Source organism: Protopterus annectens, chromosome 1.part2 (assembly GCF_019279795.1).
Source record: "Protopterus annectens isolate FY-2018-M chromosome 1.part2, PAN1.0, whole genome shotgun sequence".
Classification (NCBI taxonomy): Eukaryota; Metazoa; Chordata; order Ceratodontiformes; family Protopteridae; genus Protopterus; species Protopterus annectens.
The window spans coordinates 735,273,578-735,290,064 of NC_056727.1; the positions used below are offsets into that span (position 1 = coordinate 735,273,578).

Here is a 16,487-nt window from a genome sequence, read left to right on the forward strand (position 1 = left end):
TAAAAAAAACACAATCTAAACGCTTTTGTCCCCAAAACTGTTATTGGATTTCATCAGATATTTAAGAAAAAAAAAGCTTATCAACCAAGTATTTTAAATTCATCTAATACTCCACTTCCCATTACATGCTTCTTTAATTATTTAATCAATCACAACACCCTTTCAAGTAAAAATATGTATGCATACTGTTTGTTATGGTTATAACTTTGGGGTTATAAACCACACTCTAGCATGGTTCAGATAGATCAGGGTGAAAAACACTCGTGTGGATCCAATACCAGTTGTACAAAGTAATATCCTGGAATAAATGCAACAAAAAAGCTTTTTCTACCGCTACTAAAATTTTATATCATACATCTGATTTCTGTTATCTCTGGCAACAGTCAAAGCCATGAACTCTATGGTATAACCACTCCTATTGCCAGCCTTACAACACAGGATATACTGAGACAGTGGAACTGCCTCATTCTCACCGAAAATTAACTACTTAACCCAAATGACTGAGATCCGAGAAGTGTAAATACTTCACTAATATGGAAGTATCTTGTGCACGCAGTGAGCTTAGCAATGTCTTATCCCCCACACACATCTATGCAACATCCAGACACAACCATCTTATTTAATGCATCAACAGATCTAAATGAACATACAGCATACTGCTACATTACAGTAAACATGGTCACACAACCGGCAAACAAAAGCCTTAAGGCAGCATGGCCAAGCTTATGTATCTGGCAATGTCCTGGTCATAAGTGACTGCACAGTGAGGAATACAGATACTCCACTGAGAAGGCTGTGCAAGGGCAAAGTAATGGTTAGCTGTCTTTCAGGTGCCAGGATTCCCAATGTCACTAGGGCCCTTAACTCCATTCACCCCAGGGACACATGACCTGATTGCGCGAGATTGAATGACTTAAGATGCATTTCTGTGTATCATATAAAGATGGACATGACGGAGCTTTCACGACTATGCATCTGAATTACAAAAGATTAATAAGTGGCTCGGCTACTGGGATTCTAATGGGATCCAATACAGACCAGAGCAGGATGCGGAAAATACCCCCCCCCCCCCAACTGCTCTGCTATAGATGGCCTGCATCTCTGACCTCAAGGCTTCTGTGCACGGACAATACTCTCCCCTCCCCAAGCCACTACAGTGGTGCAGAAAAATAAAGCCTAGACTATGACAAAATTAGGTTCAATTAGCGGTTCAGGCAACTGACAGAGCAACAGGGAATGGATGGACATGCCCATCACAGGTTGGAGGGCACTTGTTGATATGCTCCTTAAGGGAGAGTGTGGACCAAAGAGAGGAGTTGCCTTTAGGTGTAAAAAAAAAAAAAAAACATAGTTGGTGGGGAAAGGGGAGTAAGTAGGTCTTACACACACACACACCTAGACAGAAGCATACACAAGTCAAGACCCCAGGACACCCACAGGATCCACAACTGGTCCCAGCAAGAAAACAGAGGAAGTCCAGGGTCTAGCCACACAATATACAGTCCTATGCAGCCTACTTCCCATCCACAAAACTTACGCACTAAACACACTAAGCTAATAAGTCAAAATAACAATTTCACAGTTAACAGCAAAGCAAGAACCTGAATAAAAACTATCAAAACAAAAAACACCAAAACCTATTAAGGAAAAAAAAAAAAATAAATATATATATATATATATATATATATATATATATATATATAAATAAACAAGACATAACACAAAACTGTGCTGTCAAAGACATTCACTCCGCTTGCAAATCTTGACAGACCACCAAATACCAAGACAAAAACGCAACATCCCTTCTTATACACTTTTTGCAAACATGAAGTTTGTCAATACTAATTCGCAGCTGTGTGCAAATGCTGTGGTATCCCAATGCTGTACTGATGCAGCAAAAACAAATCAAAACATCACATGCTCCTTTCAAACAAAAAAATATACATACATGATAAAACTAATCAAAAACTGCACTTGTTGCACTAAATAAGCAACAGATTGACACAAAAACATGAGTTAAACTAAGGAATATGACGGGCTCGATTACCAAAAGGAAACTGAACTTGTCCATCTCTCAAACCTACATAAAAGCAGTCTCAACTACAACTGTAAAATGTAACCAATTACATCTCACAATAACCACTCAAAGAACTGTGAAGATATGCCTCATTCACAAAGGATGATGAACCTTCAGGAAATGGGCTACTGCAAACACAAAATATGAAACAGTGAGATAAGTGAATAAATTACAATACATTCTCCACCAGCATAACGTGTGCATTTATGTTATTAGTCATTTCGCTTTGTGTTCCACTTCCACAAAAGGATACAGTCCACGCAATAACAATCTCAAATCAGAAGAAAATGGCCGTTCAGGATTTTGCAAAAATAAAAACAAAACTACCCCCACCCCTAAAATACCTCGTCACCAAGCGGCACGTATTTACTTCGTGCACATTCAAGCCACACTGCATAAAATCAAACTGAAATAAATGGACGGCAGATCCAACGAAGAAATATTCTTAAACACAGGAAAACACTGTTGAGTTGTAAGGTAACTGCTCCATACTTAACTACAACAAAATATGAAACCCGAGCATCATTCGTTCCTGTTAACCAGTCACTATAATACACCAGGAGCTTGTCATTAATTACAACACACCTGTTTATTACCGGCTCTCCAGGAGCTGAAAGCTTCAAGCAAATTCCGGCAACTCGGTAACAAATCTAAAATCGCCGATATTCATCACAAAAAGAATGACGGGTTATATAATAAATAGAACATGTACATTCGATTTACAGTTAAAACTTTGCTTTTATTTTGTTCTAAGCACAAGACGAACTTAGGCTATCTCTATTGCATTTGATGGCCTCGGGCACAGCTACCCGAGGAACTCTTTTCTCCATGAAGGTGGTATCGGAGGTACCCTGCCAAGCCTCCTCACGGAAGGGGCCGGTTGCTGGCAAGTTTAATCACACAACCTTAACTGTCAGCTTTGTACTGTAAGGTAAGCCAACTACAGACATCAAATGATACCCTTTAGAATGCTGTTCTTTCTCCAGTTTAGTAGTCTTCAGGAGAAAAAAAAATCACTGTACAACTGACAGAAACCAATATGGCTCAGAGTTGTCAAAATTACCCCCCCCCCCGTGCCCACAGTACGTTTACACTTACGAAAAACATTCAGATAATGACATACATCATTTTATAAAGACAAACACGGCAGAGAACAGTTCACGAAATACTGAGAAGTTTACAAATAAAAAGGTAAATAACATACTTACTTTAGCCCCAGTCCGTTCAAATGCTGCCCTATCAGTCTGATCACATCTTCCTCAGAAGGAGACAGTCTTTTTTTCTTTTTGATCGCGACACCTAGTTCAGAGGAAGAGGATGCTGTCCCAGGCACCCCGTTATTCATAACATTGTTACTATTGTTATTAACACTTGACAGAAGACCATTAGCATGGGTCATATCCGCCGTATCCCCGTTTTGAGCAGAAAGACACGGGAGTTCCTGATTTTGTCCCTGACCTGCCCCGTTAGCCTGCATTGTACTGTTACAGAGAAGACTGTTATTACTTCTATGGACGTGAATAGCCGCAGAACCAAGTCCCAAAACAGAAAGGCCTGCTGAAACCCCGGACTCTCCTGCTCCCTCCGCCGCCGAGGCTCGGTGCTTCTTCCGCGGGGGCGGGGACGCTCCACCGGTGTCCGAGTCGGAGGAGGAGGAAGCGGAGGCCAGAGTTTCCTCGCCGAGAGCGGCCGTGGTTAAAGGCCGGCGGGGCGAGGGGGTTGGAGGAGGAAGCAAGTAAGGGTTTTAAATGTTGGAGTTGTCCTGGGAACCTGTCAGCAGAGCTTGGTGGGTTAGTACTGGTATGCTTTAGTAACTACCCCCCCTCTGTCTCCGTCACTCTCCTGTTGTTTTCTGTTTGTTTCTCTCTAGCAGCAGCCCAATGAAACGGGGATAGTGACGTCACCGGAAATTCCTATACTGCTCGGTTGTATACTTCCGGCTGATTGTATAGTTTCTATAGGCGAAATGTAAACAGTAGCGGCATGGTAGGCAAAGTGCCAACTTAGTGGACGTAAGTACGTCACTCAGCTGTTTCATTTGTTACATAAATACAAATATTTATATTAAATTATTGCAAATACTCTTCCAATAAATTTTATAAGGTTTGTTGTTAACTTCTGTGCTCTCCCACACAGAAAAAAAGTATGTGCATAGAACTACGCACACTTTGCAAAATACTAAACTGAATTATCACCTAGATGAATACTCATATAGAAAATAGCCAAAAAAGAGCGTAGTAGCGGACACAAACATACGAAAATATAGAAAATATATTTTACAAATAATTTTGAAGGGGTCAATGTTACTGCATATGCAAATAATAGCAACTCAATTCAAAAATGTACAGAATTAGTGCAATGAGCTATAGCTATCAACTTTTCTGTACATAGGTATTTCTTGGTGAACAGGATTATCATTTGTGTAGTGATGGAAGAAGCATCATCTTAATTTAACCACTCAGAATGTGTTAGTAGTTACTGTGTACTGTCAACATCTGCATCACAGACAAGGCAATCAGCAGTTGACATACTGTTACCTTCATGACTGGGGCATAATTCATTACTATGTGGATAGAGATCTCATATGAGAGTTGATTGACTGGTGCCATCCTCATATGGTATCAAAGGAATGCATGAAATACCTATTACAATGACAGAAAGATTTATGTAGCATTTACCATTCTTGCTATGGGAACCTTTAAACATCCAACAGGGGAAAAGCTAGGAGTTTTGCAGCTATTGGTCTCATGAATTCTGCACCAGCTCTTAGACATGATATTGATGGACTTAGAAGAACAGATGTAGTTTGCAAAGACAACAGAGGAGAGAAGTGCCACCATGTAGGCATTCTGTAATATAGTCTGTGTGCCATCAAGCCAGTTCCCACAATTCCCACACATGGCAGGCTTGTAGCCTATATTAGTTTTTCATGCAGTGGAGTTTTCATATGGTTGAAGTGAAGTACACATTACCAATTCCAGAGCCTATGATGGTGCATTGGTATGAGGATGCATAACTGACTGCTCATAATGGTGTTGTAGGTGATACCGCATATGTATTGGAGCCTCACTGAAATATTTCTTCTGCTGTCTGGATACATGTGGAACTGCACTGTAGTACACTCCTGTGATGTAAAGTAAGCTATTTTTGTTATGTGCTGCATAAACAGTAACAACAAGAGGAGCCCGTAGCACTGGCTGATGTAGGTATGCCAGCAGCACAGGAGGATCAAGGGGAGGAGTCAAAGGATGAATCAGCTGCAGCAGGCTCCTGTGGAAAACAGAGGAAGATGTAATATACTGTGGCACTGGAAAATAGGTGGCATTTGGTCAACAACTATAGGCTATGATGGGACAAACATAGAACAAAAGTGATGTATCCATGCATTTACATAATTAGGTGATGTAGTGCAGTGTATGAATTGGCCATGCTGTGCATCACACATTAGTTAAGCCACATGAGCCAGGGAGTGGGCAGACTGCAGTCATCATTGGGCACAGTGACATAGGATAACAGAACTAGCATAGGTGGAAGGGTCACAGGTGGTGTCTGCAATAACCCTACACACAACTAAGGTGTTATGGAATATGAGGGATCATATTGTCAGATGATGACATGACACTTATAGAAGTGAAGTGCTAGCCAGGTGTACCAGCTGAAACTGCAAAGGCAGATGAGGAAGTATGTGCATTAGGGCAGGCCATAGTGTGTGGGCTCTGTATGTGGGATTGTGGCTATGTTCCCTGTCATCTGGTCATGACAAGTGGTTGGCTGTCAGTATGGCCTGTTCATCCCACAGTATGTGTCATTTAGAGTCACCTACTGGGAAGTGGGCCACCGTGGAACTTTGAGGCCCAGATTTGAGCTGGGCAAATATTGTACATGTCCACAGGAACTTCCATGGCCATGGGTGAAGACAAAGGTGGAGGAAGAAGAGTATCATGCATGTCCACAATATTTATTGCAGCCATAGATACAGGTGATGGTAGAGTCAGAAAAATATCATCCACATCCACATGAGCAGTTTCAGCCAGGTTTGCATTTCTGTTTAAAATCTAACTATTCCAGTCATTCCTGGAATAGCATGGGTATGTCAACTTTCATGAAGCTGTGCAGCCATGATTACTTGCCCATTGGTCACATTGTTGTTGCTGTTAGGCATGTTCTATGGGTTACCTGTCAAATCTTCGAACGCTCACAATTTCGAACGTTACATGGCCGAAACCAAGTGTTCGAAATTTTGAGTGCTCAAAGATAGACTTTCAACGACACCGTATGGTGCAGATAGGGAGAATTTCCCTTTTCTGCACTGAAGTGTGGTCTCGGAGTTGGTATATTTAAGTAGGGAGGGTGTGGGAGGTGCATGGGGACTAAAGTGTTTTTTTTCTGTGTTTTCTTTTTTTTTTTTTTTATGTTCGAACATCCAAATGTCGAACATTTGGTCTTGACCATGTAATGTTCAACATTTTGGATGTTCGAACATTTAACATAGACCCATTCTATGTGGTACTGTGCCAGCCTGTGTCACACATCCCTGTATTTGTCACACTGTATATGACCAATCCACATACATTTATTTTCCCACAGAGCTGTGCATTTCAATTGATTAGTTCGGTCATTTTTCCCTGCTTTGTTGTCTGTTGTGCACACATATGCACACAAACACACTAGTTACCATCCACAACCAAAATCACTGTCCTGTGCAGCAGTGACAGCAGTACAGACTGTATTATCCCCCACTGTTCATAAGGGTTTCCCAGGTATTTATATCACTTTGCTCTGATGATCATATTTTTCGCCTTTCATGGCCCATCTCTATGGTTTTATTTCACTCCATTTATTTTCATTGATTCTTCTGGGTGAGCTGTGGAGCAGGATGTAGTACAGCAGCAGAAGCAGCAATCTTGCCTTGCTTCATCCTCCCCACCAACTGGTGAGCCTCTAGAAGTCTCAAATCCAGTCTCTCTGCAGGGTGACAAAGGTAATCCTGTGAGAGGCAACCTACTGGACTTACTGTTGGCTTCTCACATTGCTTCTTTTGTTGAGGTAATGCATAGGTGTCTCATCAGGAAGTGGCTCAGAGATGTCCTCTTGGGTCAACCAGGAGGAGGCTTGGTTGCTGGTTATGACTGTAATGGACAAACAGCTGGAGATCTAGCTTGATACCCTGAAATGACGCCTCATGTGACTGGCGGAGTTGCATAGCTGCACAACCCCAACCACTGGACCACCAATGATGGAGTTCATCCATGTCGTCAGTCATGGAGGCAATTAACATCTAGGTGAGCAGGTGGTCCTCACTCTCATTCTTTCCTGTATCATGTTGTCCTCCTTTGTTTTATGTCACTCACCTTCCCCTGTTTGTTGTCTAATCCTCCCCTTCACCGGATGAATAACTTCCGTCTCTCTGTCTGCATGTCTCTGTTGTGATCTCTTCCCCTTTTGTATCAACACCTTCATTAGACTTTGTCTGTGTCATATGGTCATGTGTCTGTCTGTACTGCCATTCCTGTACCCACTTTCCTACCCACATCATATCCCTGCTTTCTTCCCTTCTACCCTTCTCTAAAAAAGAGCACTTGTCTCACAAAAGAAACTACACTCATTCTCTCACCCCATGCCACTTTTAATTTCTCATTTTACTTATATTACTGTGCTTTTCCTCTCCCCCTTCCTAACTGTGCTGTCGCCACATTTCCTTCCATTTATAAAATAAATGTAGCACTTTGCTGTGTAGCCCTTGTACTGGCTTGTCAGCTTTTACTTTGTTGCTTATATGCAGAACTTCAATGTGAGTGTGAACACATGCTGTGACAAGCATGGTACACACACGCCAATAGCTCAGGTTGACCTGACCTTTCATATTATGATGTACTATATTTCATGAAGACTGGAATTTTTGTGAATGCATAGCTTCATTATGCAGCATTGACCCCAGGAGGTCTACAGTATGTCAGCATCCCTAAACCTCATTAGACCATATTGCACAATTCTTCTTCTTCTTCTTCTTTTGGCTTTTCCCGGTTAGGGGTCGTCACAGTGGATCACCTGTCTGCTCATGATTGGCAGTGGAGTTTTACGGTGTTGAGTTGCCAGCCTGGCGCCCAACCTTCCACAGAAGGCACACACATGCACGCACTCACACCTATGGCCAATTTAGAGTGTCCAATCCACCTACAGCATGTCTTTGGGATGTGGGAGGAAACCCGAGCACCCAGAGGAAACCCACGTGACCACAGGGAGGACATGCAGACTCCGCACAGAAGGCACCCCAGCTTAGTATCAATCCGGAGAACCTCTTGCTGTGAGGTGGCAACGCTAACTGCTGCACCACCATGGCTGCCCACCATATTGCACAATTCTGATTTTGCTATTTAGCTCAGCACTGTAATACTACCATTCTTCCAGAATACCCCATGAACTGTACACTTATATCTTTCTGTAGTTTATTGAAGTCAAATTTATTATTATTTTTATTGATATTTTATGAAAGGGAAATAAGGAAAATCATTTCCATTAGTTTCTGCTGTATGACAACAAACACTAGAGTTCTAATACAAATTGGTGATGATTCATTGTTACTCATTCTTTGCCAGTTTGTCAAGATTGAGATGTAATAACAATGCATAAATTTATCCAGTGCTAATTTTAAGATGTATTAACAATGAATAAGTAGCAGTCTATATTTTTTTACTTATGTAGATGTTATGTACTTGTTTATAACTACTACTCATTGTTCCTTTATTCTGTTCATAGGTTCATAGGTGTATACTAGGCTAATGACCTTTATAAATCTAGCAGTGCAACTCAAATGTGCCCCACAAGTTATATATTTTAGACATTTATATAGGGGTGATTGTTGGTTAACATGATTTACTGACTCCCTCTGTCCATCAGAGATGTGGGTGCCAGACCAGAGGTGAATTTTTGATTTCCCATCCAATGGTCCAACTTATGCTTAAATAGGGTTAAGGAGGGACTTTGTTTCACATGGATGGGGAGCCTGTTCCAGAGAAAGGGAATTATTTGAGATACATATCTGTCTCTCCAACATGCCCTATTTATGTTACAAGCAAAATGTAGGTCTTTAGATCTAGTAGTTCCGATGCTGTTTGTTTTGCAGATGTGCAAAAGGTTCATCAGAGCGGGTTCCAGGGGATGCCTTGTATGCCAGGCATAGATCACGTCTAAGTAGTCTGCAGGAGACCCATTACAGAGATAGAGCTTTGAGGCAATCCTCATAGGACATTGTGTTTATGCCCTGTATTCTTTTTGTAAGGAACATTTGCAGGCATTCCAGTTGCTGCATGTGTCTGGTCAGGTGCATACCAAAGGGGGCATTATACTCAATGATGGGTCTGATGAGGGCCAAGTGTAATGGTACAATGACTTCCCTGGACCTAGATGTCATGCACTTACCACCTTGAATATAGGTTGGTCAGAGGCCAGGTTACGGTCTAGATGTGTTACCAGTGTCCTGACTAGTGGGTCAACTCTTGCGGGGGTGGCTGACTTCTCAAAAGGCACTATAATGCATTTCTTTGCATTGAGCTTTAAGCTATGCTTTTGACACTAGTCATTTGTCTGTGTTAGACCCTCTTGCAAGATGTTAGCGTCTTGATGGGATTCTATGACTGCTGCCAGTTTGCAATCATCTACAAACTTGGTCATAGAGAGGCCTTTGACATTAGCCTTGACGTCTAAGAAGTAGATGTCAAAGAGGAGCAGGTTCATCAAAGATCCTTGAAATACTCCACTGGTGACTGGCCTCTTTGAGGAGGTGGTCTCACTAATCCTAACTTCCTGGGACCTATCTGTGAACCAGCTGGCAGTCCAGTGTGTTATATAGGGGTTTATGCCTAATTCTGTAAGTTTGTTAATGATGCCAGAGTAGGATATTTTATCAAATAGCTTAGCCAGGTCAAGGTAGGCAATATGCATTGTTTTACCCTCATTCATTGCCTTGATAACCTTCTCAAAGGCATCTACCAGGTTCAGTAGGCATGACCTTTCTTTGGCAAAGCCAGACTAAGATGGATCCAATGTCTGAAGGTCACCTATATCTTTGTTGGTCATTTCCATGATAGTTCTTGTAGATCAATGTGTGTATGTCTCTTTAAGAAGCTATCCAAGGGCTTGCACAAGTGTATAAATACTGAGCACGTGTAAGTCTGACAGCCATTTTGTAGTAAGATGTTGAGATGTAAGCATGTATGGATGTATGTAAGGTCTGTCTGTTAATCAGTTTATGTATATTTAATGATGCTGCTATCCATACTGATGTGTTTCTATGTAATAAAGCATCTTAAACAAACTACCCCACCTGCTTCACCTTCTGTGTATAGAGGGACAAGTGACATGGTGCCAGAAGAGGCATGGTTAAAATGACTGATGGCCAGAAATAACTCCAGTTTTTCTACTTTGAATCTCTTCCCCTTTTGTATCAACACCCCCAGCTAGTAGCATTTAACTACTACTGGAGGTTTATACAGAGGTGGACCGTCCCTGCTGCATGTATAATTTGCAAAACAGGTCAGATATGAATTTTAGATGTTAAAACTTGCTCAAACTATTTCCTATTTGCAAAATATAAAACAAAGCATACAGAATGCTCTAAATGATATTAAAATAAGTAGAAATGTCCGATATTGCTAGAAATATTTGAATTACTATGGAAAATGTTTGAAATAAAGTCCAAATTGATTAAAATGAATAAAATAAAGAGAAACAACTGCATTTCTTGCAAAGTACTTATTTTTCATTTTGAATAAGGCTTTCTGAGTTGAAGTATTCACATGTTTGTGCTGTGTTACAGTACAGTTATTTCAAAAGTACAGCAATTTCAGAGATATCTTGCAAAGTGCAGTGTTTTAAAGAGTTTATTATGCATTTGAGTGTTACTGCAAGCTGCAGAGAGGCAACTTGTTTGTATATAATTACAAGGGCCATATTTTCAGTGTGTTTGGGCATATTTGTTGGCATGGCAGACTGATATCGAAAACCAAGTCCACTTGTGTTTGATAATAATATTGCAGAGAACTGGAGAGTGTTTGAGCAAGAGTATGACATTTTCATACAGGCTGCATTTTCTGAGAAAGATGACCGTAGAAAGGCATTTATTCTACTTAATTTAGCTGAGTCAGAAACCATTGAAAGGGGACGTTCATTTGTGTATGCACCTGCTATCTTTGCTGGAGAGGGGGAACCGTCATATTGTTGTATTGTCTGAGTCAAGGGAGGACCCTGAGCACTTAAAATGTAAATTTAGAGAAATATGTAACCCCCAGACCAACATTACAATGGAGAGGCACTTATTTTACACAAGGGATCAAAAGCCTGGTGAAACTTTTGCAGCATATATAACCGACTTGAGAAATAAGGCTAAAACATGCAGATTTGGTGATTTAAGGGTTGAGTTGATAAAGGACAGACTTTTGTGAGGTATTAAAGATGATGCTGTGAGAAAGATTTTGCATTGTGATAGTGATTTAACTTTAAATAAGGCCATTGAGATTTGTCAGATATATGAGCTGACAGAAAAGCACACAAATATGCTTACAAATGAGAAAGGCATGTTTCCAGTAACTTCTAAAGCTCACATTGATAGCATGCAGCACATGGTTAAAAGAAACAGGCCCAGGCAAATGGCAGCAACTGTAGCCCCTGCAATACTCACAGGTAAACCTCAGAGCTTTCTAGCAAGTTCCAGAGTTTGCACAGCCTCAGGGAAGCATAAGAGTGAGTCAGCAATTAAGCATAAGGGTGTTGGCACCTACCCACCCGATTTCATTACCACCTGTCGTAATTGTGGTAGCAGTCATGAATCTAAAAGAGAGAAATGCTTAGCTTTTGGTCAACAATGCCACAGATGTAATAAATGGAATAATTTCAAAAGATTTTGTAAATCAAAAGCCACACGTTCTTTCATTAAAAGGGAACATTTTAAGAAACAAGTTGATCAATTAGAAAGCTGCAGCCCTACTTTTCATGTTGATGGTATGTCAGTGCAGTAGATATTTGGGCCAATAATGAAGTATTTTGTACTGTTCTGATAAATGGTAAACCCACAGAGCTCAAAGTTGATACTGGCTCAAAGTGCAATGTTATATCTGCAGAAATATTTGCTAGAGTATGTGCTGGCAAAAGGCTTGACTGGCAAAGTGTGTGAATCTTGTTGATTATGGTGGTTAAGAGATTCAAATGGAAGCCTTGTGATGCTTTCATGTTACTCTGCTGGGAGAAGCTATGACTTATTATTTTATGTGATCAAGAGGCACATCCAAACATTATTAGGACTCAGAGACACTTTGAAAATGGGACTGCTTTCATTTATTAAGGAAGTCCACCATGTTAGCTTAACAAACCACTCTTCTAATTTCGCCCAGTATATTTTTTCTATCTATGCTGATCTTTTCGAAGACAAACTAGGCAAGCTTCCAGTTGAGTACTCCATGAAGTTAGACCCAGATGTCAGTCCAGTTATCGGGCCAGCCTGAAAAGTTCCAATAGCCATGCAGACCAGAGTCAAAGCTGAACTAGACAAAATAGTGCAACAAGGTGTAATTTGTCCAGAAGACGAACCAACTGAATTGGTATCCTCAATGGTTGTAGCTCATAAGAAAAGCTCAGATGACATCAAAATATGTATAAATCCACAAGATTTAAAGAAGGCACGGAAAAGACCTCATCGTCCTATGCATACAGTCGAAGAGTCACTGTTCTTTTGACAAATGCCACTGTTTTTTGTGTCCTAGATGCAAAGAGTTCATTTTGGCAAATTTTGCTTGGCAGGAAATCTTCATTGCTAACTAATTTCAGTTTGGAAGATACAGATTTCTGAGAATGCCATTTGGGATAAATTCGGCAAGGAAATCTTTCAACGTGCAATGAAGCAATTTTTATTTGGGTATGCTTATGCTATTATAGTAGACAACATACTAGTAGGAGGTAATGGTGAAGCAGAGCATGACAGAAACCTCAGAAAAGTTCTGGAAAGGGAAGGTCAAGTGAATCTTAAGCTGAATCCACAGAAATGCAAATTCAGGCTACAATAATCACTTATGTTGGTCATTTATTTACCAATTCAGGCTTATAACCAGACCCTTCAAAGCAAACAACCATTCTTGAGATGCTAGCTCTAACCAGTGTTCAAACCCTGCAGCGTTTTCTTGTCATGGTCAACTACCTAGGTAAGTTCATTCCAGACTTGAGTCAAACATCAGCACCACTCAGAGAGCTGACAAGTAAAGATGTGTCTTGGTCTTGGTTAGAGCAACACCAGAGAGCATTTGATGTCCTGAAACAGAGAACTGCCAGTCCACCTACTCTCAGATACTGTGACATCCACAAGCCAGTTACTCTTTCATGTGATGCTTCAAAATTTGGTCTTGGTGCAGTCATTCTACAAGAGGGTCAGCCTGTTGCTTATGCATTCAGAACTCTTACCCAAGCTGGAATGCAGTATTCTCAGATAGAAAAAAGAGCTTTTGGCAATTGTGTTTGCATGTTCCAAGTTCCATGATTATGTTTATGGTAGACCTACCAAGATTGAAACAAACCACCAACCTCTAGTCATTATTTTGGGAAAGCTTATGCATACAGCTCCAGACAGATTGCAACGCATGATGCTGAGATTGCAAAAGTATAATTTCAGTCTTGTCTACAAGAAAGGCAAACTTCTTTATCTTGCTGATACATTGTTCAGATCACCCATATCAACCACTGAACACCACAAGAATGAACAATTTGATTCTGAAGTCATGGAGGTGAGAAATTTTTCTTCCACATGTCTTGATAAGTTCAGAGATCATGCAGCCACAGATCCAGTTTTACAGAAGCTCAACCACTTCTTCAAAGAAGGATGGCCATCAAAGCACTCTAGTTTACCTCCAGAAGTGCAACCTTATTTTCCATACAGAGATGAAATTTTGTCAGACAATGGTATCGTCATGAAAGGTCCTAAAGTTATTGTTCCAATGTCCTTTCAACAAGAGAACATTACTATCTTACATCGAGGTCACCCAGAGCAGACTCTACCAAAAGAAGGGCGAGCGGATTAGTATTTTGGCTTTCTATGTCACAAGATATTGAGAGAGTACTTTCATCTTGTTCTGTGTGTAATAGTACAAAATCACATCAATAGAAAGTACCACTTCAGCTGAACCAGATTCCGAAACTACCTTGGTTGACAGTAGCCACCAACATTTTCGAATGGAATAGTCAACATTACTTGGTACTAATAGACTCTTATTCCAATTGGTTTGAGATTGACCTACTTCCCAATGTAGCATCTAATACTGTCATTACTAAGATAAAGTGTCATTTTGCAGTCCATGGTAGTCCACACAAAGTTATTTCTGACAATCGCATGCAATTTACAAGCCAACAATTCAAAAGATTTGCCAAAGAGTGGGATTTTGCTCATGTCACGAGTAGCCCAGAGTATCCAGAGTCAAATGATTTGGCAGAACGTGCAGTTCAAAGTGCAAAGCAGTTAGTAGAGAAGTCAAAATGAGACAATAGTGATGTTTTCCTGAGTCTCTTAAATCTTAGAAACATTTCTCATGATAAACATCTTGGTTCACTTGCTCAGAGACTTCTGTCGAGACAAACCAGAACCACATTACCAATTAGCAGTCAATTGTTAGTTCCATGTGTTAAGAACATCAGGTCAGTGAAAACCAGTCTGTTGAAGAAGCGTTTAACCCAGAAGACCTATTACGATAAGACCAGCAAACCATTCAATCCATTACGAAAGGGAGAAGTAGTAAGGATGCAAACGTCCAGAGGTTATGATCGGATTGGAGTCATGAAGAACATTTGCCCAGAGCCAAGATCGTACATTGTGGAATCACAAGGAGCTGACTTTAGGCGGAATTGGAAGCATTTGATACCAGTGTACGAACCTATACCACAGCATATAGCCTGTGAGAAAGACTGTTTATCTCAGAGTGAGTTATCCAGTGTTCCAGTTCCAGTGGAAGTTCCAGAGAGTATTCCCATTCCTGTGATGAATCCCAAAGTTCCTGATACTAGTTCACCAAAGACTGTCCCTGTTGCTAAACCCAATCCTGACTGTTATGTTATGTGATCTATTCACATCTCCATACCATGTTATAGATATGTGGCAACTTGGACATGAGCATTGTGTGTTTCTAAATGTCTATATTGATGCATGTTTAGCTGCAATGTCATTTTGATTAAGGGCAATCTTTTTAAGAGGGAGTATGTAGATCAACTTGGGTATGTCTCTTTAAGGAGCTATCCAAGGGCTTGCACAAGTGTATAAATACTGAGCACGTGCAAGTCTGACTGCCATTTTGTAGTCAGCTGTTGAGGTGTAAGCATGTATGTATGTAAGGTCTGTCTGTTAATCAGTTTGTTTATATTTAATGATGCTGTTATCCATCCTGATGTGTTTCTATGTAATAAAGCATCTTAAACAAACTACCCCACCTGCTTCTTCTTCTTTGAATAGAGGGATGAGTGACAGTTCTTTCCATGGTTTTGTATATAAGACTTGTCAGACTAATGGGTTTATAGTTTCCAGGATCTGTTAATGGTCAGCCCATATGAAGAGGGATGACTGTTGCAGCTGTACATTCTCGTGGCACAAAGCTTGTTTTAACACTGTAGTTAAATAGTAAATTCAGTGGCCCTGATAGATCATGTTTTAAACTACTCAGGAGGCATCCTGGGATATTATCGGGGCTCTTTGAGGCTGTGTTCTTGGCCTTAGCAAGCACAGCCAGGATTTGCTCTCTGTTTGTAGTTGGAGGGATTATGTTTGAAGGTATTTCTTGGTAAGGTGCTGGGGCTTAGTGGGGGTAAAGTCAGAACTGAATTTGTCAGCCATCAAATTCACTTTATTGCCCCAGCTCACAGAATGTGGCACTATTAACCACCAGGTCAGCACACTGCTGTGTGCTGCCTTTGAGGTTTCTGACACAGCTGAAGAAGGCCTTATGACTGTCATTTGCCTGGGAGGCTGTCTTGATCTCAGAATTGGATTTGTTGGACTTAATTAGCCCTCTTAGCTGCCAGTTTATTTTGATGAGAAAGTTCTTATCTTTATGGATGTTGTACTTCCTGATTTTAGCCATGATTCCTTTCCTTTTATTGTATAACCTGCTTAATCTGGGATGTCACCAGGGTGGTTTGTTTTTGAGTTAGTTCTGGGCTTACTTCTGGTAGGTACAGCAGGCTCTGTGCAGTCATCAACATGGGCTGTAAAGAGTTTCTGTGAACAATTCTGCATAAGCTGCTGTGCTTTCTGGATTTGGAGGGACCTTGAATTTTGACAAACTATCACTTAATAAAAGGCAGTTTGCCTTGGAATAGTTCCTAACTGTTACTGGGTTTACTGGGTTACTGAGTTTGTTTTGATTTCAAATGAGACAGCTTCATGGTC

At 40.7% G+C, this 16,487-nt stretch overlaps 1 protein-coding gene across 8 annotated transcripts in view; it reads right to left on the bottom strand.

The window, feature by feature from the left end:
• WDR26 (WD repeat domain 26) overlaps positions 1-3,991 on the bottom strand; it is a 2,773,460-nt gene extending 2,769,469 nt beyond the window's left edge. For all 8 annotated transcript variants that reach the window (XM_044058793.1, XM_044058834.1, XM_044058809.1 and 5 more), the window contains exon 1: positions 3,286-3,991. In XM_044058793.1, the coding sequence (XP_043914728.1) occupies positions 3,286-3,554 (269 nt within the window). In that variant the 5' untranslated portion in view covers positions 3,555-3,991. The remainder of the gene's footprint in view (positions 1-3,285) is intronic.
• Positions 3,992-16,487: the final 12,496 nt, after the last annotated feature.